This window comes from Ananas comosus, linkage group 22 (assembly GCF_001540865.1).
Source record: "Ananas comosus cultivar F153 linkage group 22, ASM154086v1, whole genome shotgun sequence".
Lineage (NCBI taxonomy): Eukaryota > Viridiplantae > Streptophyta > Magnoliopsida > Poales > Bromeliaceae > Ananas > Ananas comosus.
In genome coordinates this window covers 7,650,041-7,676,861 of record NC_033642.1, presented here as the reverse complement: position 1 = coordinate 7,676,861, position 26,821 = coordinate 7,650,041, and the positions used below count along the sequence as shown (strand labels likewise).

At 35.4% G+C, this 26,821-nt stretch overlaps 2 protein-coding genes and 1 pseudogene across 3 annotated transcripts; all 3 read right to left on the bottom strand.

The window, feature by feature from the left end:
• On the bottom strand, positions 1,187-3,490 carry LOC109727694 (ubiquitin-conjugating enzyme E2 28-like). 2 transcript variants are annotated; one of them, XM_020257872.1, is made up of 4 exons: positions 3,099-3,480; positions 2,536-2,663; positions 1,841-1,945; positions 1,187-1,627 (listed from the first exon to the last, which is right to left on the bottom strand). In XM_020257872.1, the coding sequence occupies exons 1-4, from the start codon at positions 3,166-3,168 to the stop codon at positions 1,484-1,486; spliced, it is 447 nt and encodes a 148-aa protein (XP_020113461.1). In that variant the 5' UTR covers positions 3,169-3,480; the 3' UTR covers positions 1,187-1,483. The 2 variants fall into 2 exon arrangements, with proteins under 2 accessions (XP_020113461.1, XP_020113462.1); XM_020257873.1 differs by having other exon boundaries at positions 1,617-1,627; positions 1,720-1,945; positions 3,099-3,490.
• LOC109727693 (rac-like GTP-binding protein 5) lies at positions 6,624-11,202 on the bottom strand. Its single transcript, XM_020257871.1, has 8 exons — positions 11,124-11,202; positions 10,669-10,868; positions 8,679-8,766; positions 8,465-8,574; positions 8,274-8,337; positions 7,414-7,478; positions 7,252-7,317; positions 6,624-7,143 (listed from the first exon to the last, which is right to left on the bottom strand). Exons 2-8 carry the CDS (start codon positions 10,765-10,767, stop codon positions 7,042-7,044), a joined length of 594 nt encoding a protein of 197 aa, XP_020113460.1. The 5' UTR covers positions 10,768-10,868; positions 11,124-11,202; the 3' UTR covers positions 6,624-7,041.
• LOC109727109 lies at positions 18,187-24,821 on the bottom strand (annotated as a pseudogene).

The following is a 26,821-nucleotide window of genomic DNA, read 5'->3' as shown; positions in this document are numbered from 1 at the left end:
CGAATCCAGGTTGGGTCGGACATAGTAATGTTCTCATCTGTCTCACATCTAATTCAAATTTCAATCAATTGTAATAAATATTTATTTTAATTAAAGTTTGGGAGAATATCCACGAAAACATTATGCAATTGCCATGTAAGTAAAATAAACACACTCACAATTGGATGATTGACGAGTTCATAGAAGCCACATCAAACCAATTTTATTGTGCCATTTAGGATCACAAAGAATCAGATCAGCAATAAAATGATAATTTTACAGCAAAATGATGCTTTTAAAAAAATTTGCTATTGTTTTTATGTGCGATGTGAAGTCGCAGATTTATACGAGGAAAAAAAAAAGGAGGAACACTTTTCATTACGCGGGGCTTTTTTTTTCTCAAGCATCTTATGAACATTGTATTGCTATTCCTAACAGTAGAGAAGTTATTACAAGAGCTCTCGTGATTCGTACAAATGCCACAACATGTTTCATTTTTGCATATTTTGTCATTTATCTTAATATGCTACATACAGTTGTTTTTAAACAAACTTATCATGGACTTGTTCTGTTACACCCTCTTTGAGCTTCTCCTTTTAATTTCTGATGCGAACCCTGGGCTCGAACTGAACAATTCTACAGTTGATAAAAGCGGCGGAAGGGACGAAAAAGAGAAGGGAGAGAAAGAAGAACATAAAGAGAGAAGCAAATGTTGCGAAGGGAGAGAGACCTCGGGCGGCGCAGAACACGAGCAGGAGAGACGGAAGCAGCATAAAGGGAAGCAATCGAGAAGCACTCGCTTCAGCCATCTCCGCAGGGCAAGCAAGAAATCTAGAGTTTCTCTGCTCGGTCCAAATCACTTCTGAGAGCGACCGTACTCAAACAGCACTTCTACAGAAGTTTCGAATATGTCGAACAAGGGTTGCTTTGTTACCAAGGGCATCAAAGCACAACAGCTAAGTTTGATATATACATGGAACAAAACTAACTTCGTAGTTGCGTAATCGACATAAGTTCCGATATTCATGTCTGAAGTGTGAGGGGATAAAATAATAGGGAAGAAGAACAGAAAAGAAGGGAAGCAGTTTCCTCCACTGACTCCCTGTGGGAGTTTCATCATCTATCAAGTATTTCCGCAAATTTGGGTTCTTTGCTAAGCAAATTAACCTCTAACATCTTGTACCAAGTTGGATTATGATCTTTCACATAATTAAAGCACTCAAAATTCATAGAAGAACCTTGGACCATACATAGTATCATTGTAACAACAAACAATTTAACTCAAAATTGTAAATTGCTTATATTAATTCTAACAAACATGGCATGTCCATAATGTCAACAATGAACTCAATATCTCAGCATACTCATTAACTAGTAGATTTTTTGTAGTTATCTAGGCACAGTTAATTTATTCATGGATTTTTGTTTTGGTTTTGTTTTTTTTTTTTCTTTTGGTGAACATTTATTCATGGAATTGAATCAGAATTAATTATTGCCTATTGGCTCAGCCCATGGCATACTTCTGGGTCCAGCTGCGAGCCGTGGACTCGTATCGAAACCGGTCGGTTTTGCACATGTGAGCGATTTCAGGGACCAACGGATCGTCGGGGTTTGGATCGGTCAGCAATGAGCAAATGGATAGCAAAACCTGCAGATGATGAACAAGAACTCAACTGAGTTTCGGTTTTCTTCTAAAGCTTGAGATACTAGAGAACAGCAAAAAAAAAAAAATGTACGCACAAATTCAATCAAACAAGTTTTCTCTCTAGTTTCCTCGATACTGAGAACTAGGACGAAAGTCGGTTCTCCGATTGCTGAAAAAGAACTTGGTATAAATTAGAAAAAAAAACAAAAAAAAAACCTTAGAAATGGTTAGAGCAGGGCTCCACTGATCCTTGAGAATGTCCAAGCAGATGTTGCCGTTGCTGTTGATGTTTGGATGGAACACCTTAGTCCTAAATGCCACCTAAATTCACAACATCACCCAAATTACATCACATTTGCCTCTTCCTGAGCTCCTAATATATTAGGGTTCTGATACTATTAAGTCATTTTCGATGATGGGACATCCGAATTGACGACCCACACCATTTAAGTTGATCTAAAGTATTTGAATCTTATAAAAATCAAGTTTCATAATTTGTCAAACTCATTTTCTAGTTCATCAAGTGGCCGCAAAATGAACTGCCGAAAACGAACAAGCCTCTAAAAATCTATAACAGAAATCTCAAATTCGCGATCAAGGTTATTCATTTTGATCTAAAATAGTTTCAAAAATTTTCCATCAAAAATTTAACTAATTTAGAATGTCCTACACCGTCTTGGAGCCACTTGATCACAAGTTAAATGATATCAATAATTATAAAATTCAATTCCTATAAGGTTTAAATGGCCTAGATCAACGTGAACAGTGTGGATCGTCGACTCGATAGTACCAGAGCCCAAATACTATTACGAGCATTCCAGCGCATCTCTCTCTCTATATGTATATATATATATATATATATATGTGTGTGTGTGTGGGTGTGTATTTCGAGGAAAATAGTAATCTAATACCTTGGGAGGTTTGAAAGGATAATCTGGTGGGAAATGAATAGTCACAAGGAAAACACCCCCAGAATATGGACTATCATGAGGACCCATTATGGTGGCTTGCCAATGGAACATGTCATCTGCTATAGGCCCTGCATAAAATTAAAAAAAAAAAGAGTTAAAAAAAAAAAAAATGAAGAGCTCATCATCAAACTTTAGCATACATTAGAAATTAAGAGGGTTAACTAAAAATTTGGTCCCATAAGTTCGACCGATAGCCATCGTTTCAAAGCATTCCACAATTCGCGTCAAGACTAATACCGAGTCATTTTCTAGTACTATCGATTTTAGCCTCAGTTCTCAGTGCTTCGGTTTCAGTCGGTGTCTTTTCCGTCTGTGCACGTGAGCAGAGGTGTTAAGACTAAACCCAGACTTTCTCGTACCGCGTCTATCATTTCGGTAACGAAATCGAAACCCAGGTCAAAACTTTTTTGGGGTGATAAAAATTGAAACTAGGAGGACGAAATCGAGGAACTGAAACAAAACAGAGAAGTATTTTGGGTTCATTGAGGCATTTCATCGAACACCTGCGCTGCACGAAGTGGGCGGGTCCCTCTGCAACTCCTTGAGCTCCTTGATGATCCTCCTCGACGCCATCTCCGCGACCTCCGAAACCACACACACCCGCCTCGGGTTCTTAGGACTCGTTGCCGAATTCAAGAGAAGCCGCGGGTTATATATATAACGATCCGGCGCCGACTTCGAATTGGGAACGTTGCCAGTGGGGGGCGACGGGAATCCGATTCCCGCGTTTGTGTGTTGCGTGGTAATCGGGAACGGGGAGGAACGGTCGCTGATGGGCGGCGATTCTCGCTACCGCCAATTTGGACGGTCGAAATGGACGGAATCTTGAGGTGGAGTGCGCGCCAGTAATTCGGATTCGTGCGGTGCGTGCGACCGTTGAAAGAACGCGAAGATATTCGTGCTTAGCTAAAAGAGATTTTATTATTATTATTATTATTATTATTATTATTATTTTATATTAGTTGTACAATCTTTTTTCTTTTTCTTTTTTTATTCTTTGTGGGATATTGTGAGAGTGAAAATGAGTTTTAGGATAACGTAAGGGAACGTATCGTTGCATGTAATTACAACTGTACTATAGTTATAACTGTATAAAAATATAAATTCAGTATTTGATTTGATATATTTAATTTTCACTACTGCAATAGAATCAGGAGAAGGCTCAACTGCAGCAGTTAGAATTACGTCCAAATTGACCACAGTTTTAATTGCAACAGTTAGAGAAAATAACCTTAAATAAAAGATATGTTTACCTCCTTAATTATTTTTTAAATATTTTTTTTTTTTCCATCGAAGGTGATTTCACCATCATATATATAAAATAATAAATTTTTAAAAATTATTTATTAACTGCATGTAACTAAACAAATTATTTATAGTTGTAGCGCTTCCTACTACATCTAACCAAACAGTATGTAAATAGTTGCAATTGCTGTATTGTCAACTATATGTATCTCCAGCTACACTGTATTTATAATTACATCTAACCAAATAGCTCCTAAGCCTTGCAGAATATGATTCTTATATGTGGGTGATGAGATGTTGGTAAATTCATATGGCATATTATCATCGTGCGCCTATGAACCACGCAAAAGCCTCTATATTATAGATACCAATAATATGGTATAGAAAACCCAAATCATTTCCCTTAATGCTATCATTGACCAATTTTAACTTTTTGTTCTTTTTCATGTTTGATGTTCACTTTGAGGCAATTTGTCCCTTGTGGCCATTCCATAGTAGTCATATGATTTGTTAAAATTGCTTTCCTTTTTCTTTCTCACTAATAAACGGATACAAAATAGAAAAAAAGAAAAAAAAAGAAAAAAAAAGAAAAGCATGGGGGTCATCATCTAAATTGGAGCCCATGAAAGCTCCTTTCAATAGGCAAAATTCCATACTCAAGCTAATAAAATATTAAATCTCACAGGTGAGCGCAATAACGGATAAAAATGTACAAATTTTTTCTGAACTATAAATATTTTGAAATAGCTTCTCAGCTTTTAAAATTTTGATTTTACTATCCAAACTTTCAAATTGTTTGGTTTGAGCCACTCAAGAGTATTTAAAATTTAAGCTAATTATTTATTTTAATAAATTTATAATTTGAAGAATTACATAAATGTATTAATTAAATTTGTAAAAATAAATGATACATTTAAATTTTAAAGTTAAAGTGTCACTAATCGACTCAAATCAAATAAATTAAAATTTTGATAGTAAAATTAAAATTTTGAAAGATTGGTTAACTAATAATTTAAAGTAGCCTATACTTTAAATAAGCTTTATACTTTTTTTTTACCTTATTTTATTTTCGAAGATTAGGTTTGGGAAACAATCTAATGGCCAACAGAGACAAAAATTGCAGAAAATAAAAATTTATATCATTAAATAACGAATATTATACTGTTATTATATTACCTTAACGATCAATCTCATAGAAAATAATCAGAAAAATAATATTTTTTCCGTCAAGCCTTATAAAGAAAGAATATTTTCCTATAGGCATTTCCCTCAGAAAAAACAGAAAAAAAAAATTATGAATTTTGTTAACTGAAAAGGGAAGGATTATTTAGAAGAAAAGTTAATATAAAATAAAGAATTAAGTTCATAGAGGCCCCTACAAACATAATAAATGATAAATATATCCCTACAAAAATCAAGTTTCATATGTTATCCCTACAAAAGTCCTGATATTTTCAAATATATCTATCTAATTTGCTACCGTTAGAAAATTATTAGAGAACTGTTTATAGTTTCAATTTTATCATCACAAATATATTCCTCCAAAAATCATAATAGTATAATATAAAGAGGGTAAAAATATCAAAAACTAACCAAAGTTAAGTATTTAATCTAGGATTAACTAAATTTTTCTAAGGGATTCTAACAACAGGGACATATTTGAAAATATTTGAACTTTTGCAAAGACAACATATAAAAGTTAAACTTTATAGAGATATATTTGCCATTCACTATATTTGCAATAATTTTTATGAAAGCAACCCTAAAATAACAAACCAATCACAGGTGGCATGCCAAGTTGGTAAAATAAAATGAATTTTAATGAAATAATGGCAAAGATAAAATATACCATCATTAGGGACACTTGGTTTTGGAAGCCTTAGCAATGCTGCTAAGGCTTCGTTTGGGATTGATACTCTGTTTGTTCTGTAACGTAATATTGCGTTCCGCATATCGCGATGAGTAGATTACGATATATTTTCTACGGTCCCACCGAAGACCACATATCGCGATGAGTAGGTTACGATATATTTTCTGCGGCCCCACCGGAGAACACAGAAGCATATTCCTATATGCTTTTTTCTCAACTCCATTCTATTTAATAACGTTAGATAGATCTCAATACCAAACTAAGCCTAACACTATTAAACGAAAATAAGTTGGAATGAAAGCATACTTTCACGCATCTCCATTTTTTAATAAAATTTATATCTTTAATCCAATATGATATTTATGAAAATATGCGGGACAATGGTAAATCTTACGCCCTCTACATTCTACAATTTAGAAAAAATTTAAATAAATTTAGTCATTAGTCAGTAAAAATATAGACTATTAGATAGATGGGATGTATATCTAATAGGCATTTCTAATAACACAATCTCTCCTCAGTTCAAAACAGGAGAAAAAACTTTTTCCCACCAGCTTTCAAATGAAGCTTGGCTGGGAAGATGAGCCTTGGCCAAAAAAAAAAAAAAAACAAGATAAAGAGACAAATCACATCACAGTGAGATGGACTTCAACGCAACCCACATGGAGGAGGAATCAACCTGTCAATTATTTGCAACTACACTTCCTTTGTGTGGAGATGTCGTGCGATCTATTCATTACCGAATTTGAAGTCGATTTAACTTCCCCACCCCCCAAAAAAAAGACAAATAAACATAACAAACAAAAATTGAAAGTTGATTGGATGTTCAACAAGGTGAAAAAAAAATAAAAAACAATATTAAACGCTTCAGTGAAAGGAAAAAAAAAAAAAAAAACCATGTATAGAGCTGCACTTAGAACAAATGAATTAAGATTAAAGGCGAAAAGGTTTGCGACGGTTCACTTAGGAAGTACAGAGAGTGCCGCAAAGATACCAAACTTTTCCAGTAAATAAAGTTACATAATAGCCGTTAAAACCACGTTCACTTTTCAAGTATAGCAGATAACAATTAACAAACAAGATTTTGCCTAATAATACCGTGAACAGATCATTTGAACAACATTGGTGCGCCATATATTACAACCAGTTAGTCACAAGATCATCACACAAGGGAGAGAGGGAGAGGAGATGAAACAGATCACCTGAATGCTCTGATAGATTGTGTTACAGGTGTCAGTAGATTATAGACCGAGGCCGAGATCCTTTGCTGAAGCCGAGGGACTAGCGAGAAGGAGAACTAAAGAAAAGGGTCGCTGTCGTCTGTTCTTTGATCACAAGATGTAGCAGCCCTTCTGCGCCTTTTTCTTTTTCTTCTTTTGCTTTGGAGGCTGGAGAACCACTTTAATAGCTGCATCAAAAACTGCCTTGATGTTCTACAGGAAAAGGGGAAGAAAAGGGGTGTCAGATAGCTCCCAAAGCAACAGGAGCATGATATGCGAGATAAGTAGAGAGAAAAGAACAGAAAAAGAGAAATGAATAACTTGTTGGGTCTTCGAGCTGCATTCGATGTAGGCCGGAGCTCCTATTAGCTTCCTGAGTTCTTCTCCCTTCATGAATTAGCAATTTCAGGTGAGGAAATCTTATATGTGTAGCAGCAAAAGTTGAATCATATGATATATGTAGAAATTTGACCAGCCATATACCTGTGCAGTAGTGATGGGAACAGCGCCAGGGTGATCTATAAAAAACTGCTTATCATCTCGAAGATCTGTGAACAAACCAAGTTCTCAGTTGCATAAAGAATAAAAGAAGAGTATGATCTTAACAACATTTTAACTTGCGATAGACACATCACTACATGGACCTCAAACCCAAAAAAAGAAAAAAAAAGGCGCATCTTCAAACAAAACATGGAAAGACCTGGTTAGTATTGCAATGAAACATTAAAACTATTAAACCCATGAAAAAGAACTCTGAAAACTGTTACTCAATTCAGCCAGCTCAAATTACTGAAAACCCTACATAATGCACACATGAAAATACCAAATATTACATCTTGATAAATTAGCAAATCCACTAAATGATGTCTAACTTCGAAAATAGGTGCACAGAGAGTGTTATCCTGTTGTTTAAGTTGCTCTACAAGTATTGTTGCATAAACATATCACATATCCAGTGATTTGCTATTGAAACATGCAATTAGTGTTTGTTCATAAATGCCCTAACCAAGAATAATCAGGACCATGAAAAGGGAAAAAAAGAATCCACAAAATCAATAATCGATATATGCTTCGCCTTCACTTGGTGGAGATACATTTCTCATCCATAAGGCATGCTTACACAGTTCAGTTTTAGCAGCTTCCAGTTGAATCAAAAACAGTTCATCATTGAAATACTTATCAGAGAATTAGTTTTACTTTAGCAGAGCAGAGCAGAGCAATTTTACTTTAGTTTTACTTCAGAAAGGCCACCAAAGAGAAAAAGAACTACAGATGTATGTATAGATACTTTAGTTTTAACAGAGATATCACTTGAAAGGTATAGCTAAGATTATAAATCATACCAAGCTTTGTTCCAACAAGAATTATAGGTACACCAGGAGCATAATGCCTCAGCTCAGGAATCCACTGAGGATAAGGAAAACAGCAACAGAGATTCAAAGAATCAGAGATCACAAAGGAAGAAAAAAAGAGAGGAAGTAGAGTACCAAGGAAAACAAGCACAATTTTTTTAAAAAAAGGAAAGGACCCTTGCCTTCTTAGCAACATTTTCATAGCTCGCCTTACTGATGAGGGAGAACGCCAGGAGAAAAACATCAGCACCACGATAGCTCAATGGTCTTAACCTATTGTAATCCTCCTGCCCTGTTTCATTAATTAAAGTGCCATATCAACAGGGCCTTCAAAGGAAGATATGCAAATTGATGGAAATAAATAAGGAGCATAAATTGAGAAAGAACAAAACCTACCTGCCGTATCCCACAAACCTAAGTTCACAGTGCTACCATCAACCACCACATTTGCACTAAAATTGTCAAAGACCGTTGGAACGTAATCCTGCATCACAAAAATGTTAAGTAACAATACATATACTTCAAAGAACGAATAATTGACGCATAAAGACGTACTCATCCAAGAACAGAATTATACACAACAATTGAAGAAGAAAGTCACTATGCATTAAATTTCTGCGTCTCCATGGCTAGAGAAAATCAAGATAACTGCAGGACAACCTAAGAATGTAGATCTTTTCATGAAACCATAAATATAGCAATTATACAAGAAAATGCGAAAAGGAGGATGCTGTGACTATACATATTAAGAGCTATATGCACGAATATCGATAACTTTTAAGCAATATTGAGTGCCGTGCATATGAATATCAATATTTTTTAAACTAAGATGTGGAGTGTATACTACTGCAAATATTTAACTGAATGACTGTAACAGCAAGACAGTACATGAGATTTATTATGAGCGTCAAAATGCGCTGATTATACATTTACTATAGGCTTATAGATACATGGTACACAGCGAGGGCCCACAGAAGGCCTCATCCAGTTAAGAAGCATGAATTTCATCCTAGATCTCTCCAAACTGAAAGCAAACAAAACCACCAAAAGGCCCAAATAGCACAAAACACCCCAAACTCACGGATTTAACCCAACATACGATAAGAGAATTTTTGTAAGAAACTGCAATTCTAAGGTGTATATATCAAATTTCATATTTTAAGAGGGATACATATATTTGCACTTAGATGATTCTATTGGGATACATATGTAAACGCCCCAAAGAAACATGAAAACTAGGTCAGATATAGCCTATTTATTTTGGTGCAACTCAGGGTGGTTAGATTTGTTCGAAGTAGAAGACAGTTTTTAGATTTGTCAGGTTCAATGAAAGACATATTTTTATTGCCATTGCATCTAAACTTTTCTTCAGGTTTGTCTACTTTATTCTGAGTCTTAATGAGTCAATTTAGCTAGCTTTTAGTTTGGGTCTAAAATCAAGCCATATAATTCGAGTCCCAGTGGCATCAAAAGTTTTATTCAAAGGTTTTATGTTAGTCACTGTCAAATAGAAGAAACAGCAGGGCCAAATGTTAACAACTGTCCAAACAAAGCCCCTGCATAAGACATTGGCTAGGAGTCCAACCTAAGATAAGTAAAACAGTGTATAGGCAGAAAAAGGGGACCAATACAGACAACAGAGTAGAAAATTTTCATCAAAAACAAAAACTTCACTATCTGCATTTCTTCTTGCATCCTTCTTCTTTGCTCTAGCCTCTCCTTTTCTTCCCTATATCTAATCTTCTTGCAGCAGGAAATCAAACCAATACAACATCAACCGTGATAGAACTCTGTTGCAGCTGATCATCGATTCAAAACAACCGAAATTTTGCAGAATCTTTGGCAAAGTTTGTAGCAGATAAATTCAAGGAAAAATGCGCCGTCAAAATCAAATGCCATAAAAATAGACTTTCCACAAAAACAAAGACCAAAGGAAATTGTTTTATTTGCCGTTTTGATCACGATTGGAGCGGAATGGACCAGATCTAATTTGCTCAAAGATTCCATGTCTTTCAAACCAATTGTCAGCATCCTAATTTACTTCCCCATTTCCTCACCGGCTTAAAATTAACTAGCATCAACTCAATTCGTAAAACGATTCACGAGAGTTCCCGTCAAAATTTTTGAGCAAAACGCACATCAAACAAGCCAATCATCATCGTGTAACTATCACAAAATAGCTTCTTTCGATCAGCACAAGATCCTAATTTACAAAACCCATGCACGCTACATTCTCTCAGATCAAACAACTACAACAACAAATCTTAACACCGACCCCCAAAACAAACGCTTCCCCATCAAAACCCCATCATGCATTCACACAAAACAAATCAACATAAAACAAGAAGAGAAAAAAAGAAAAAGAAAAAGGGAGAGGATCGCTCACCGTGGGGAAAGTGTTGCTGGTGTAGGAGATGAGCATACAGGTTTTCCCAACGGCCCCATCCCCCACCGTAACGCACTTTATAAACCTCGACGCGCTCATCTCCTCCTCCAACCTCCTCCTCCTCCTCCTCCGCTTCAACAACTACGCATCCGGGAGCCCCAAACGCGAGCCCTAATCCCCTCCGCCCCCACCCCCGCCACCTCCATGACAGAGAGAAGAGCGTGAGAACAACAACAACAACAACCACCAAAAAAAAAAAAAAAAAAAAAAAAAAAAAAAAAACCAAAAAAGGCGGAGCCCTAGCCCTAACCCTAGCCGCAGCAACGCAGCAAGATCTACGACGAGATCTCTCCCCAGTTTCTTCCTCTCCCTCTCTCTCTCTCTCTCTCTCTCTCTAGCTTTTTCTCTTCTTTTTCGTTGTTGTTGTTGTGGTTGTAGAGAGAGAAAGAGCGTACCTGAGGGGAAAGAGAGAGGATGCAATGCCAACCAAGGAATGGTGCGGTTGAAGCGGTCGTGTGGACGATGTAATTATTATTTGGCGCACACAAATTGTGAATGGTGATGATGATGATGATGATGATGATGATGATATATAAGAGAGAGATTAGTTGCTATGTTTGTGTGCACACCAACTAATAATTATAATTTATTTATTTTGAATCCGACTACTATATAGTACCAAGCTTCGGTTGCTATCGAATTTTCTGTCATTAGCTCAAACTTTTGATCAGCACTCGGACCACCATGCTTTGATTTTTTTTATTTTTTTTTTCGCCTTTTGCCTTTCGCTATCTCGAAGGTCTAAGCTGCTTCCAACTTGTACGCTCAGTTTATTTTACTTAATGAATGAACCAGGTAGCATGCTATCTATTTCTCAAAAAAAAAAAGAATTTTCTGTTATTAGATTTAACTTTTGATTATTTTCACCGGTTAAATTATGTTACTCAACCAACCAACCACCCACTCAACTCTAGAGGACCACTATTATCTTAACAGCATATTTTTTCATCCAACGGCCGAATACCCAGTAGCACCAAGCGTTTGGTACTATTTTATTGCATAATAGCATAATTCTATTTATTTATTATTTATTTATTTATTTATTATCATTATTAGTAGGTTTTTGAAAATTGTGTGGAGATTTTATGCCACTTTAAAATGTAAAGAATTTATATATTTGGAGTTAGACTAGTGTAATTTAGTCTCAACCAGTATAATTTTTATTTTTTATGATACAAGTTAATGTCAAATAATTTTAAATGGTATAATTTAGTTTGAAACAATGCAATTTTTTCATTTTTTCTTTCTTCTCTGCTTTTTGGATTTCTTGTAGCAACAGCAACGATTCCTAAGAGGGAAAAAATATGTTTTTTTTTTTTTTCTTGTTCTTCTGATTTCTGCACCATTTTTCGCAACACGCCCCCTTTCCTTGCTTCTCTATCGCAAACCGTCGCCCTAGCCCCGACGCACTCTGTCATCTTCAATTCTGTGGCGCTCGTGTTATCGTAGTTATCCACGGTCACGCCCTCAGTAGCAGCAGCCGACGTTGGCTGTCAAACGAGGTGAGAAAGAGGAAAGAAAAAAAGAGTAAGAAGTAAGGGAGGAGGATAAAAAATGAACAAGAGAGAAAAGCATAAAAGAAATAAAGATAACTTAATCAGTTTATAAAAATTTAAATCTAATCTGTAAAAATTTAAAATTTTGGTCTATTCTTGCGAAAACATAAAATTAATAAATATTTTATGCAAATTAACCTTATTATTGTATTATTAGTAGTCTAGAATATTATTAATAGCATTAAGGTTTCGTTTGGGATTGCGGAGAGATTGCGTTACGTGCAGTGAGAAATGACAACGAAAAAATACGATGTACGTAATATTGCGTTTCGCATATTGTGGTTAGTCGGTTACGATATATTTTCTGCGGTCCCATCGGAGAATACAGAAATATATCCCTATATACTTTTTCTCAATTCCATTCTATCTAATAGCGTTAGATCCATTTTTCTCAACTCCATTCTATTTAGATCCATCTCAAGAAAGTATGTTGGCAAAATACCTTGTTTGTTTCCGTATGTAATATTACATTCCGCATAACACGATGAGTCGGTTACGATATATTTTCTGCTGTCCCACCGGAGAATACAGAAGCATATTCTTATATGCTTTTTCTTCAACTCTATTTTATCTAATAGCGTTACATAGAACTCAATACCAAACTGAGCCTAAGTTATTAGTGCTATTAAGTTTTCGGTCATTGAATTAAGAGATATGCGGTTAGAATGATAGTTGTCCCCTAGGATTGCGTTAATAGTTGGTTGAATAGCATGATCTAACGGGTGAAAATGGTTAATGGGATAGATCTAATGGTGGAAAAGTTGGTAGTACTAAGTGCTTAATGCTATCGATAGCATTTTACTCTAACTCTATATTATTATTATATTATAGGACTAATAATTAAACCATTTAGCACACTTCAACGCCCAGCTAGTTTTTCTCCTCTCTTGTCTCTCTCTCTAGCTATTTGTTTGTTGTTTTCTATATTCTTATGAATAAAAAGCTTTTTGTACTCATAAATTTTCGGTCATTAAATCTACTCTTTTGATCAACCGTTAGATCATACTATTCAACCAATTACCCATTCAACCTTAAGGAACCACTATTAATCTAATTAGGAACCACTATCATCCTAACAACAGATTTCTTCATCCAACGGTCGAAAACTTATGAGTACGAAAGAGTCTATACTCATAAGAGTATAGTAGCCAGCCCTAGCCCATATTATATATTATATTCAATTATATTAAGGGCGCATATTTTTTTCTCTGTTGTATCTCTTGTATAAAAAATTATTACACACTGATGACTAAAATATGAGATTCATTTTAATTATATTCATATCATACTTGTTTTCTTTGACGTACATATTTTTCGTGAGTAAATGGCTTGCGTTTGAATTTGGTTCTTTCGACGTGATTAATAATTATGTTATATTTACGTTAATGTTAGTCGATACAAGGATTTAGAATCAACAATTCAATATGAGTTGTAATCCTACAACATTAGCGTCCAAATGTTACGTTTTTTTTTTTAAAACTTGTCGTATTATTTTTTTTGTTTTGCTCCAAATTAAAAAGAATTAGTAAACCCTAAAACCACTGAACTTATTTGTAGTTTGGGATGTGAGCTATACCTTCCGATAAATTCACCATGTTCGAATTCGGATAAAATTTTGAGTATCTGTACTCAATAACATCCCTAGCGAGGAGGGTAGTCATATAATATTTTTTGCCTAAAATACAGAAGATTTTCTTGTAAATACTTGTATTTTTTTCATTTTTTTTCATGACTTTTAAAAATCTATATTTTACTTTCTCAAATTTTAAAGTTGATGCATTTATCGCCACAGGGTCAGGTTCCGTCACTATTCCGTTAAAAAAATTATTTTTTTTCTTTATAGAACAAATAAGGCCAATTTAATTATTTCGTCCTCTCTATTAATGTTGTAACGCCTAAAAATATTTCTAAAATTTTTTTAAAATAAAATATAAATTTTTAAAATTCAAAAAATAAATATTTACCAACAAAATTTTATGTTTCTTATCGCACAAAAATTATTTGAAAAGTCTATTAGGGTGGGAAAAAAAATCTAAAATACACTAGTTATATTACTGATATCGCATAACCAGCCAATCAAATTGTTCCCTTAGATTCATCCGTCCGATCATAATTAATAAAAAGATACTTTTATTATACTTTTTTATTTAGAAAAAATATAATTAATTATTAATTAATAATGTGGTATGACTGATGTATAGTAGAATCTTTTGCGCTCTGCAGGGACCTTGCAGACAGCCTGTGAATAATCAACGAGACGTCTGCCAAAAGAAACATTTATTGGAAAAAATCCAAAAATAACAACTACTGCCAAATGTCTTCTTGTGTTTCGTTTCCTCACCAGCCAACTTGGATGCACCCATTTAATAGTATCTTTCTTAGCTTTCTCCAGGTTCGAAGTCAGAAATTAAAATTTGTCGAGAATAAAATTTAGATTTGATAAAAAAAAAAATTCAACCTCGGATAATAAAAAAAAAAATTTGTCAGATTCACTGATCATTTATTACTAGCAACAATAATGACAATATGCTCAAAGAGGGACAAGACTGTAAGAGTTGAAGGAAAAAACCAAGAAATTTGAAAAAAAAAAATTGAGACACAAATTTTATTAAAAAATTTAGCCCCCTAAAATTAAAATTTATAATATTTTAATTTTTATTACAAAGGACTTTATGCAATTTTAAAAAAGTTAGAGAGGCCATGGCCACTGTGGGCCCCTCAATGACTCCGCCCTTGGTTTTCTCGTTGCATCTAACTCCCTCTCTCTTCCGGTTTCTTTTTTTTTTTTTTTGAGATAAATAGCATGCGACCCGCTTTATTTACTTTATTTAGAAATAAATTTAGTTAGAAATGTGAATTAACTAGAATTCGAACTTGAGACCTCGGGTACCAACCACCAAACCCTTTGCCATCTGCACTAGGAACGGTCGGTCCCTCTCCCAGTTTCTCTTTTACTTCTTTTGTATTATATATATAATTTACAATAATTTTTTAACTTGATTATTTTAGGTTTAGTATGAAATAAATATTCAAAATATTAGAGTAATTCTATCGGTACATCATCCTAAAAGAAATTATAAATCTTACACCCTATCATTCAAGACCTACTATTGAAATATTTGTAAACTGTCGCATAAAAGTTGTAAGGTGTACGTCTTTTTTTGGAATGTACAACTAGCATTTTTTTAAAAAAAAAAAAAATTTCTAACAGCTTAAATTTTTTGAAACACATGTTATAACTAAAAGTTTCAAATCCAGACGTAAAGAAAAGTATTAATATAAAAAGATCAAAAATGTTATGTTCTCGCATTTTTAAGCTTTTAGAAATAAACAATTATTTGGCATCGTTTTCAATTTTGAGAGCTCATTTTGATAACACCATTTTGTTCTCTCTCTCTCTCTCTAGTTGTAACATTTGTCATTTTTTTTCCCAAGCCATCACCAATCTAGCTCCAATGTTATCCATTATGAAAAAAAAAAAAAAAAAAAATAGTGGGGAGCTCCCCAATGAAGCCTCGTTAACGAATTTTTCAATAAATATTTGGATTGAGATAAAACTGACATGCGGCAGCGAATCGAAAACTCCCCAACGAGGCATCGTTAGGGAGTTCGCTACTGAAGTTTCATTTTGTTATCCTAATCTTGTATTATTTATTTGTAGAGTGAGCACTTGATTTTACCAAGTTATATGTATGAATTATTATTAAAATTATTTTTGAAATAAATGCTTTTGTATACACATCTAATTTGAGCTTCTGTATACGAAATAATATTGTCAAAGCAAATACATTACATCTAGTAATAATTTAGACTTTTCCTTATTCCGATAATAATAATAAACTGTTTTGATTATATCAATTCCTCAAATAGCAATAACTTGATGATAAATTTTTTCTTTGAGAATATTCAATTTTGTTGGCATCTTTTTCAAGGTAGATCCACCAAATATGGTGTATTTTTTTTTTTTCCACCTACAAAGTAGCTCTTTTAATCATCAAAAAAAGTGGTTTCCTAACCTAACCCATTCAACAAGGTGCACCAATAATTTCTCCACCTAATCTAGAAGAAAATTAAATAGCTATCTAATCATTTTTTTATATAAAAAATGGTGATAATTTTAATTAATTTTGGCAATTTTCATTTATAGCTACTATAATTTTTTACCCAATGCTTATTCCAGTAAAAATAAGACACCCTTGCTGCAGGAGAATGAATTGTGCATTATTGATCTAGTGAATTTAGTTATCAAAAGTTTAAATCAAGTCATTAAATTCAATTTATTACAATTGATGTACTAAACCTAAAATTTATTTTACTATAATTAGAATCTATTGCGTTATATGAAACAACTATTATTCACTGAAAAAACTTAAGCAGCCAGAGAACGGAGTGGGCTTCAATTGAAAACAAGGAAATTAAAAAAAGTTAAAAGCTTGATAGACTTTAAACTCAATACCTCCTACGGCACAATATTAAATAATGTAACACAACTGTTGTTTCTCAAAAGTTTAAGCTACCCAACAGATTTCTTCATCAAACTTTCTAATCTTTCTCATAAAAGGTTAATATGGTGATAACCAACTTCCTAGGGGCTCACCCATTGAGATGATCATCAGCAGTATAACGCGCCACTTATCAGAAGATCACCTATTCTAAAACTACTCTAGTTCTAACACGCTTAGCCTTCTTAACCTTTTGGACTTAGCCATCATCCAAAATGGTATAACCGGTTTAAGAATTTTAGCTCTATTATATTCCATATTACTATTCAATTGGCAAATAGCCTAATCAGCATTTTCCCTCGTGTGAAGAAAAAAAAGTGGTAAGTGAATTATTTGCCACATCATCTATTTGCTAGCAAACTAATCCAAATTGCTGGGAATAAGCCTAAACTAAATAGAAAATGAACTTCACTTTTTTTCTAAATGAAGTTTAGTCAAAAGCTCAGTGACCTGTGGTGTAATTTACCTGATAATTAGTAGCATATAAACCTTTCAATAAAATGTATAGAGTGGACCAATTTAGATGTAGTGTTATTTAAGCAAATATATAAAAGGGTAATTATAATGCCATGAGGAGAATATCATCATGTAACCTTAACCTACAAGAAGAGAGATCATGCAGGAGTTGTAGTAGTAAATTATAATAATTTGATTTGTAATAATTGATTCACTTTTATTGTTTGTTTGTTGAGAGAAATTATTATGTTTTTGCAACGGTTGGTAGGAGACGTGCCCAACCAAAGTGAGTGTGGGGAACATGATTAGTTCGATTCGTACAATTGTAGTTGAGTGTGATTATTTTTTTTCTTTTTTTCTTTCTCTTTTGTCGAGTCAAATGCATTACCCATCTAACATAAGAGGCTTTTGAAAGCAAAAAGTCGAAGAGTGAGAAATTTGTGAGTCCCACAAACTCAACTTCGTTCTGTTCTGAATTAAAGTTGAAAAGTTGATCTTCGTATTGTGAGTGTGAGTTTATATAATCTCGCGATTTCGATATTGAAATAAACACTAATCTTAATGACTTTTTCGGAGTCATGAGTTCAACCTTCGAGATTTACAAAAATAAATAGGCACTAACCCCTCGTGATTAGTTTTTGTTTTCTTAGTAGTTACCTGTAATTAGGGTCATTGACCTAGTCTTTTCCTGAGATTTAATTAGAATGGCAATTTCGGAAAAGATGCCATAAAAATTGATTGATAGAATTGGAGCTAACCACCTCTTTCTTTAATTGCCTATTTTGTTCTACCCTAAACATAATTTTTCCTCTTAATTGTAAAGCATTTTATTATTGGTACTTACATCTCTTTAATTTCCTTCTTTTTTTCTTTTTTCTTATCGGTCGTCGTCCGCCGATGATCAATCACATCATGAATATAACCATAACAAAAAGGGAAATATGTTTCACGAATAAAAATATCCTCATCCAACTATTATCAAGCAATATTAATCCTCAAAACTCAGATCAAATGCAATAACTTTTTCATTGCCATTTTAAAGGAATCATTACATCGCATTTTCAAGTTCCTCGATCAATCCAACAACAGCGATTTACTTCGAGGGATTCGCCTTCGCATTCCGCCGTGAACATTTAGCTTTGACTGCGAGCGTGCCCGTAGTTCCGGGGCAATTCAAGTCTGTGCCGTAGGCCTGGTGCGAGACGGGCAGAGTGCATGATCTCTTCCCCAGGCATAGCTGCGAATCGAGAAAGAAGAACAATTTAAGATCGCAGTTTGATGAGAACGAACCAAAATGAATACATTTGCGAAAGAAACTAAACTAAACTACCAATCTACTGTAAGTCATCTGAACTAATAATCTGGTTATTTGATGTATTAAGCAAATCACATGGGAGCGAGTTTATACCAAGAGTATATTAGTCGTCTCAAATACCAATCAAATTACTGGATCTATACGGTAAACCACACAGGCAGGTCGTATAGAGAAAGAATATTTACATATAAAAACCGCAAAATTATCATTTTCGTGGTAGTGTTGTGAGTATAATCCCTAGAAAATTTAAATTTTTCATAAATGCCCTTAACAAACTTGATTCCTTGCACATAAATCCATGTACTTGCAAAAACCCCTCTACTTAGAAAAACTTATTCGGATAGAAACGACCTAACCTCCATGAATTGGATCGCTTGCCAACTTAAGAAAAAGGAACTTTGGTAAGAAACTACACTTCCAAGGGGGTACATAATGAAATTCAGATTTTAAAGGCGGATATGTGTAAATAGGTGATTTTGTGTGGATATATACGTATATTTTTGTAGAAGCAGAATAATGTTTACCTTTTCAACGAGGATCTTGGCCTGTGGAGTGTGGCAATTCCCCACGGTGAAATTACCGCAGACGCCCATGAGGCTCCCGAAGCTCGCGAACATAATCTGGTTGATCACCTTCTTCTCAGGGCACTTTAGGGTAGCACTCGGCTTAACATCTATAGCAATTACCCGAATCTGGCTGTCCTGCCTCACCCATGACTTAATGTGTGCAGGGTGGTACTCAGAGACGAACATGCAGATGTTATCCCTCTTCACCTTTACAATTGATATGTCCCCCAGCCTCCCTCCATGTTCCTCGAACATGACCATGAGGTTGTTCTTCAGCCTTAAGAAGGCTTGAGGAAAAGAGAAGCAGAAGTACTGATTGAGTAAAGCTGTTGGAATAATTGACAACTTCTTGTGAAGCTTCTAATTGGGTTTCCACTTTTCAGGCCACATGCACTTTTTAACTTACCACCGTCACAGAGAAAACTCCAAACTCATCTTTTTTGCTTTTTTTGTTGACAAAAACCTGGTTTCCAGAAGTTTCTGATTTTTGGGGAAGAGCTATTTCAGAAGTTGGGCCGAACAAGCACTTGTGAATCACTTACACTGACTGAGAAGGCTGTCCCAACGGAGAAAGGTAGGACACCCAGTATCGCCAAATGCATTCGCCATTGATCCATACTAGCCCCTTCCCCATGCTGCTCATATCTAGGGCAACTGGGTCATTTCCAGTCGGAGCATCAAAGTATCTCTGAGAAGCAGATGAACCAAAACCACATTAACTACCTGCTTTGGCAAAAACGATCTTTATTATTTCATAAAGCTGTACTAAGAACCATTTAGTTATGATAAATAATTATTATTCGTCTTTCCATTTGGTTATAAGACAGAACATCTGCTTCATGTTACTTTGTACCAGGTAATCGGCGAGCCACTTGTAGCCTCTGCCATTGAACACGGCTAGATCCTTCCTCACTGTGGATTCCCAACTTCTCTCCGCTCAATCCAACCTATGGGATGGTAAGTTAAGATTAGTAAGCCACTTAATTAAATAATCAACAGCTTGGTATGTACTTCAATGATAATAATTTAACAGAAAACGGAAGATAAGGTTTGAAACATTCGACGAGTATGTACCTCATGCCCCCAGCCATTTACTGTCAAATCCAGAGTCCCTGTGTTAAGACCTTGAATCATGACTTCGTCAATACCACTATACTTCTTTTCTAACCCAGCTCCACTATCCTAAATATGAGAAATTGAAGATGTTAACAAACATTCTTTTCACAATTAGGAGCGGTAGAATTATAAGGACAGCTTAAGTTCCAAAAATGAAGCGGCCTTTTCAGTTAGGTGATCGGCCTATATCATTACCGGCATTCCTACTGTCAAAAACAAAAGCGCTAGGTGATTAATTCCTGCTTTTAGGTCCATGGCATTCTGGAAGACAAACTTTTTGGCGAGCTTCACTGCATGCGCAGATCCTGCAAGGTGCAATACGTGTGAGAATCACCTAACTTTTATTAATATGGCTATGCTTGGATGGTGACAACAGTAGAGTGCCTAATGCATGAAATAGACATTACGACAAATTTGAAATATATGACTTTGATTTGTATTGACTATTTAAGAATATGCAGAAAATACTTATCTGACTAAAAACACTTGAAAATTTGACATCTATAATGTCAGAAAGTCCTACAACTTAACAACATTTCATATTTACATAGTTTTCTCAACTCTTTTGTATGTTTTCTTTCTATTTATCACATTTTTATATCTAGTAAATTTATTATATTTAATTGTATCTTATTTGAACTGCATATCCACCTGCATATGCACTCAGCTACTGCATATAAAAAAATATATGTATCTCAGCCACCTGCAAACAATTTGCTCTTGCAAAAGATTAATTTCAGTTTTATCTTCGAAATGATTCACTAACCAAAAAAAAAGGTGCCTGACTAACTATTTTGTTATTGATAAGTATAAGGCGGAAGGTCAAAAGATTACCTATGTAAGTGCCATTCACAAAGGCATGCACCACTTGAATCACTGGCCGAATATCGCGTCTCATTGGTAAGTCTTCTGCCTCTAGATAGAAGCTACATTTACAGGAAAAGATAGCAAGCAAATGCACAGTGCCATCAGATGTTTAAAAAAAAAAAAACATATGGAGCCAGAATAATATGCAAAACAAAATCTCTTTCTTAAGGCCAAAAAAAAAAATTTATTTATTGTTCCTCGAATTGTCGAAATTGAGATTATGTAATAAGCAAAAGCTGTCAGAATAAGTTGTGAATTATGTAATCTGATTCAAATATTTCTTTTTCTTTTCTTGATAAAAAATATGATAACAAATTTTGAAGATCATGGTTCTCAGCTCCTAACCATATTCGTCTAGAGGGGCTTCATCGTAGTATCTAGTCATGACGAAAGCAGCACCTGTCCTCCCAAAGTCGGTCCCCTCCATGATACTGAGTGAAGAATGAGCAATAATAACAAAATGTTATGCTGGATAATCCTCCCATTTTCTTTTTTTCCTTTAATTTTAATAAGCACGTTGTGTTACAACAGACACGATGAATTACCATGTAGTAGTTAACTAGAGTGCCAATCTTTGAGAAGAAACGTGCAACACTGAAAGCAAGATCGTCAGCCGATCTTTGAGATGGTGGATCACCAAATACCCTATATCTGAAATGAACAAAATTTGCTCCTTTTTTTAGAACAACATGATCTCTCATCAAAATAAAAAAAAAAACAAACAAACAAACAAATAAAAAAGTAGCTTATGCATGTTTCCTGCAATTTTGGTATATATTGGAACTTACGCACTGTAGTCAGATTGTTTATAGCTGTACTCTTATCTTACTAGATAACTTGCATTTCCTCTGAGGTTAGATAAAAAGAAAGCCAGAAGTGACATATGCATCTGTATTGCCATAGAGAAATTTAATGCAACTCTTTCGCTTGACATCAGTAGACATGACAAATTCAGCACTTGATACATATCAGTCAATGCCCATGTGGCTTCTCCCTTCTTTAGCTACATTATTTTAATTTTCTATTCAGATAAGAAAAGTGATATACTTACTGAGCAGTCAAGTTCTCAGTCCATAGGAGAGGCTTGCTTGGATGCTTTGTGCCAAGAGAAACAGTCTCCACACTTCCTTCCGTTGCATGCATTTATCTGAAAGATCGAAGATTGGAGTTAATATTCCATCGAGAATATCATATATTTTCCAAAGATATAAAATTGTCCTCTGGCTGCCTGATTTATGAACTCAAGAGTTGAGATATTAGAACACATTCCTTTTTCACAAGAAGATTTAATAATAAGAATGCTCACCACTGTGTCAGGAGCATTGTTCTGCTTGCACATCACCCACGGAACTCCAGTATTTGTCTGATTAGCCATATTGCCAGCCCACTGGATATATCTCATCCCTGCTAGCCCAACCATGGGAGCGATGTTATTGTATTCATTCTCAATCTGTTGAAGTCAAGTTCACCACAGAGTTCCCGCAAGGCGAAGGAACAATTTGTCTGAGTTGATCATAGAAAAGATAAAAAGAAAGAGACTAAAGACACCATAAAAAGCCCAGAAAGAACCTGCGATAGAACAATGGGGCCTCCTTGAGAAGCATATAGCTTCTCGTTCTTCATAAGTTGCACTACCTTTTCGACAAACCTCTTCATATGGTACTGTCACAAAAGCGAAATGTATTACTACAATAAAATATTAAGAATTTACATTTATGCAGCACATATTTAAGCTAAATATAGCATGTCAAAACTAAAAGCAACTTCTTTACCTTGAAAGGTTCATTGTCAGTCCGGAAGGCGATGCCCTCAACCTCCCGAAGCCAGTAAGGCAGCCCTCTGAAATCGACCAAGATGCACATTAGCACAGCAAAATTGTAACTTAAAAAAAAATGAATCTCAAGGAGGAAAGTAGGTATAACTGTAAGCTAAGAGGAGAAAGTAAATTGAAACCAACCCATGATTCCACTCAGCCTGGATGAAAGAGCCAATCCTGAGGGTGGCATACATACCCTGCTGCTGGATCAACTTGATGAATTTCACCAAGTCATACTTTCCTTCAAAGTTGAACTGCACTCACAACGAAGACCAACTTTTAATCCTTTATTATGCATATAAATGTGAAAAGTTAGTGCTCATTCAGCACAGCTTTTTGGAACAGCTAATCTGCTAGATAAGCAAAAACAAGCCATTTTCACAAAAATAGGACCAGAATTCGCAGAAGTGAGAAGCCAAAATAGCATTCTGGGGGCCAGAAGCAGAAACTCCTATTTGAATCTTCTGTTACTAAGCACCAGTACGAAGCTGCCGGGTAGTGCCCGTGGAAAAGCAGGTAGAATTACATCGAAAAGAACTAATCAAGCGACAGTTCTGCACAAGTTCTGAACCAAACCAAACAAGCTATTAGCAATTAACCAAGCCATACCTGCCCCGGAACAGGCTCATGGACATTCCAGAGCACGAAAGTCTGAATCACATTGAGACCAAGGATTTAAGTGTCGTGGCACGGGGTCGTGCCGGAAACTTGCCGGCACGGTACGGCACGGTGCGTGCCGAGCCATGCCGATGCGTGCCGGTCAAAAAAATTCTTATGTGCCGACACATAATAGTATGAAATATTTATTTTCTTTAGCAACAAAATATTCTAACTATTTNGCCGGTCAAAAAAATTCTTATGTGCCGACACATAATAGTATGAAATATTTATTTTCTTTAGCAACAAAATATTCTAACTATTTATTATATCTTTTTATCATATCTTTTGAACTTTATTGAAAAAATTACTTACTAATTTTAAAGAATAGAGGGTTTTGAGTTGTGCCATCGGCACGGGGTCTGTATTGTGCCTGTATTTTGTTGGCACGGTACGATAAGGTGGATACGGCCCGTACTAACGGACGCTTAAAACCTTGATTGAGACCCTTGCTTCGCCTTCCAGATGAGGTCCGGCCACATCTGACTCCAAAAGAAACCACCACTCAAATTAGCCATCAACTCTTCACACAGGAATTACCTCAAACATATCCCATGCATACAAAAACTATAGAGAAGGCAAACTTTACGTATAATCCACATATTATACTGATATTGCAACTTGGTACCTGTACTTTTAACTAAACAGTTAAATACCTGAAATTTCATGTATATTATTACACTTCGTCTCTAAACATTTAAAAAAATATATATTTAACGACCAATTTAGTGGCTAGTGTAATACACGTGAAATTTTAAGAACTAAAACATTCACTTCAGAATTACAGGAAACAAGTCGCAATATTGGGATATTACAGGGACAATCTATACATTTTATCACTAGAGAGAGAGAAGATAACCTCAGGCGGGCTCAGAGGGTAATGGACGGATCCCAAGAAGAACAACTCCCTCCGTCTATTAACGACAGGGAGCGGCTATCTTACGCGACGCCGACCTCCGTCGCCCACGACGTGTTCGACGAAATCGCCACAAGAAGTAGCGCCGCGATAAACCAGGCATTCTCTAGGGCTGGGGTATCTCCCTTACGCTCGCTCGTCCTCGAGTGGGGGAGAGGGCGAGGTAAGGGGAGAAGCCAATGTGGAAGCCCCGCTTGGGAGAGTGGGCGGAGGAGGGGGTGTGAGGGGGAGCTTATCGCGAAGAGGGGGAGGAGCGGGGTGGAGGAGACCCCGTCGATGGAGGGAGAGGGAGCGGAGGAACGGGAGCCGAGGAGGAGAGGCGCCATGGGAGGAGAGAGAGAGAGAGAGGGAGGAAGCTCCAGCGAAGGGGAAGGGGTTTTGGTTTTGGCTCTCGAAGTGGAGAGAGAGATGAAAGCGAGTTGAGGTCGTAACTAAAGGTGTAATGTGGGCCGTGCCCACATATTCCGGGCCGAAACGGGCTTGGGGCCGGCCTAGCCCGGCCCGAATTAATTTCGGTCTGGACCGTGCCGACGCCAAGTTGTCTACCTTCTGGCTCGGCACGGCCCTTTGGCCGGAAGGCACGGGCCGTATTTTTTAAATTTTTTTAAAAAAATTTAGTATAAAATTTAAAAATATAAACAATAAGTTTTTTTTATTTAAATTAATATTTTAAATAAAATCTTAAAAAAATATAAAAATAATATAATTATGCAATTTTGCGTGACGCAAAGTACGCTTGCGAGCCATTTGGGGGCCAAGGGGTTCCCCTATCTTAAGACCNTTATAAAAATAATTATACTAAAGTAAATATTTAATTTTTAAAAAATAAATAAATTTGTATTATTTATTTTTTAAAAAAAAAAGAAAACGAAATAGACTTTTGGTCCAATGGACCAAAATTTTTTGGTTCATTGGACCAAAAGTGCTCCTCCCAAGGTCTAAGCTTCTGGGAAGCCCTCCTCCCAAGGAGCTCAAACCCCATGGCCCAAGACAATTGACATCGGGTGCTGGCCATGCTAGCCCGGCTGGCACAGCCCAAACCGATCGGGCCGTGCTGTGCCGGGCCGCCCGCCTCCCTTCAGCCCGGCACGGCTTAGGTACGTTTCGGGCCGTACCAGAACGTCGGGCTCCAAAAAATGGCCCAGCATAGCCCAGAGCCCCGGGCCGGGCCGGTCCGGCACGGGTGCTAGAATACCCATGCCATGTTCTAGCCCGGTCCAAGGCCGTGCTAGGCCAGGCGGCTCACGTGGCATCCGACCCGTTTTACATCCCTAGCTATAACGCGATCGTATTTGACTGAGTAATCGGTAAATAGTGGGGAAAGTATACGCTGGATCCGTTTTGGTTTTGCATTCCTTGCATAACTATCTTTTTTTACTAAATCAATAGTATTTAATTATCTGCATTTAAAATTAAATGCCAGTAAATGTTTTTAAATACTCATATATATCATAATCCACAAATAGGCACATCTAATCCAATAGGCAGTGCGCAAGTAAACTCGAGTTGTAATTTATGTTTATTTGTTTTATAAAAATGACTATTTAATTATAATAAGATTGAAATCATCTAATCATATTCTTTTTTTTCTTTGTATAATGGCAATAATAACATTCCCTCTAAAAAACCACCAAGTAATGAAATACAATCTTCTGAATCGAGCTTTGAGGTTCCACGAAATCAGGTAGTTCTATTTTTATTAATTTATCTTAATGTTCTTGTATAAATTATTATATGCAGTTAAAATCAATATAGATATCCAACATACATTATATTTGAATGCAGGATTATTGAGTAAAAGTTATTGGAAAGGATGTCCATACTATGTTAGATAATGAGGTTATCTTCTATTACTTATTCTCTATTATTTATTCTGATTCTTCTTGTTATTTATTTTTTATGCATACAAATCTCAATTTTTATTTTTTAATTATATTTCAATATTATTTCAATATACTTTTTATGCCATTAATTACGTATATTATTATGATCATATGATATTTACTCACTAATGCAAATTAGTCATAACTTTTTAAAAAAATTAACTATATTTTTTTATTTTTACTGAATATTAGGATAAAGTTGAAGTATATTTAAAGAGTTTGAAAAAAAGTTGAAGTAAGAGTTTGAAAAAACCTCACAAGTATGTTGCATAAGGTTCTTTGTTGAACACAAATCCAACTACTAAAATAGATGGCGTTAAGATCGCAATGCTAGGAAGTTCAAATAAATGTTTCAATAGAGCTTAACGAGCCGTTATTAAGATCATATGTGAGTTTTCAAACAATTATTTATGTTGTGGCAGTAATTGTAGTTTGACCATTTA

Coding starts and splice junctions, on each gene's coding strand:
- LOC109727694 (XM_020257872.1), bottom strand. CDS start 3,168: ATGGCGTCGAGGAGGATCATCAAGGAGCTCAAGGAGTTGCAGAGGGAC. Junction 2,664..3,098: donor GCCCACTTCGTGCAGCGCAG/GTGTTCGATGAA, acceptor AATTTTATGCAG/GGCCTATAGCAGATGACATG. Junction 1,628..1,840: donor CTGCTCTAACCATTTCTAAG/GTTTTTTTTTTG, acceptor CATCATCTGCAG/GTTTTGCTATCCATTTGCTC.
- LOC109727693 (XM_020257871.1), bottom strand. CDS start 10,767: ATGAGCGCGTCGAGGTTTATAAAGTGCGTTACGGTGGGGGATGGGGCC. Junction 8,767..10,668: donor CCAGCAACACTTTCCCCACG/GTGAGCGATCCT, acceptor TTTGTGATGCAG/GATTACGTTCCAACGGTCTT. Junction 8,575..8,678: donor AGGTTTGTGGGATACGGCAG/GTAGGTTTTGTT, acceptor TTAATGAAACAG/GGCAGGAGGATTACAATAGG.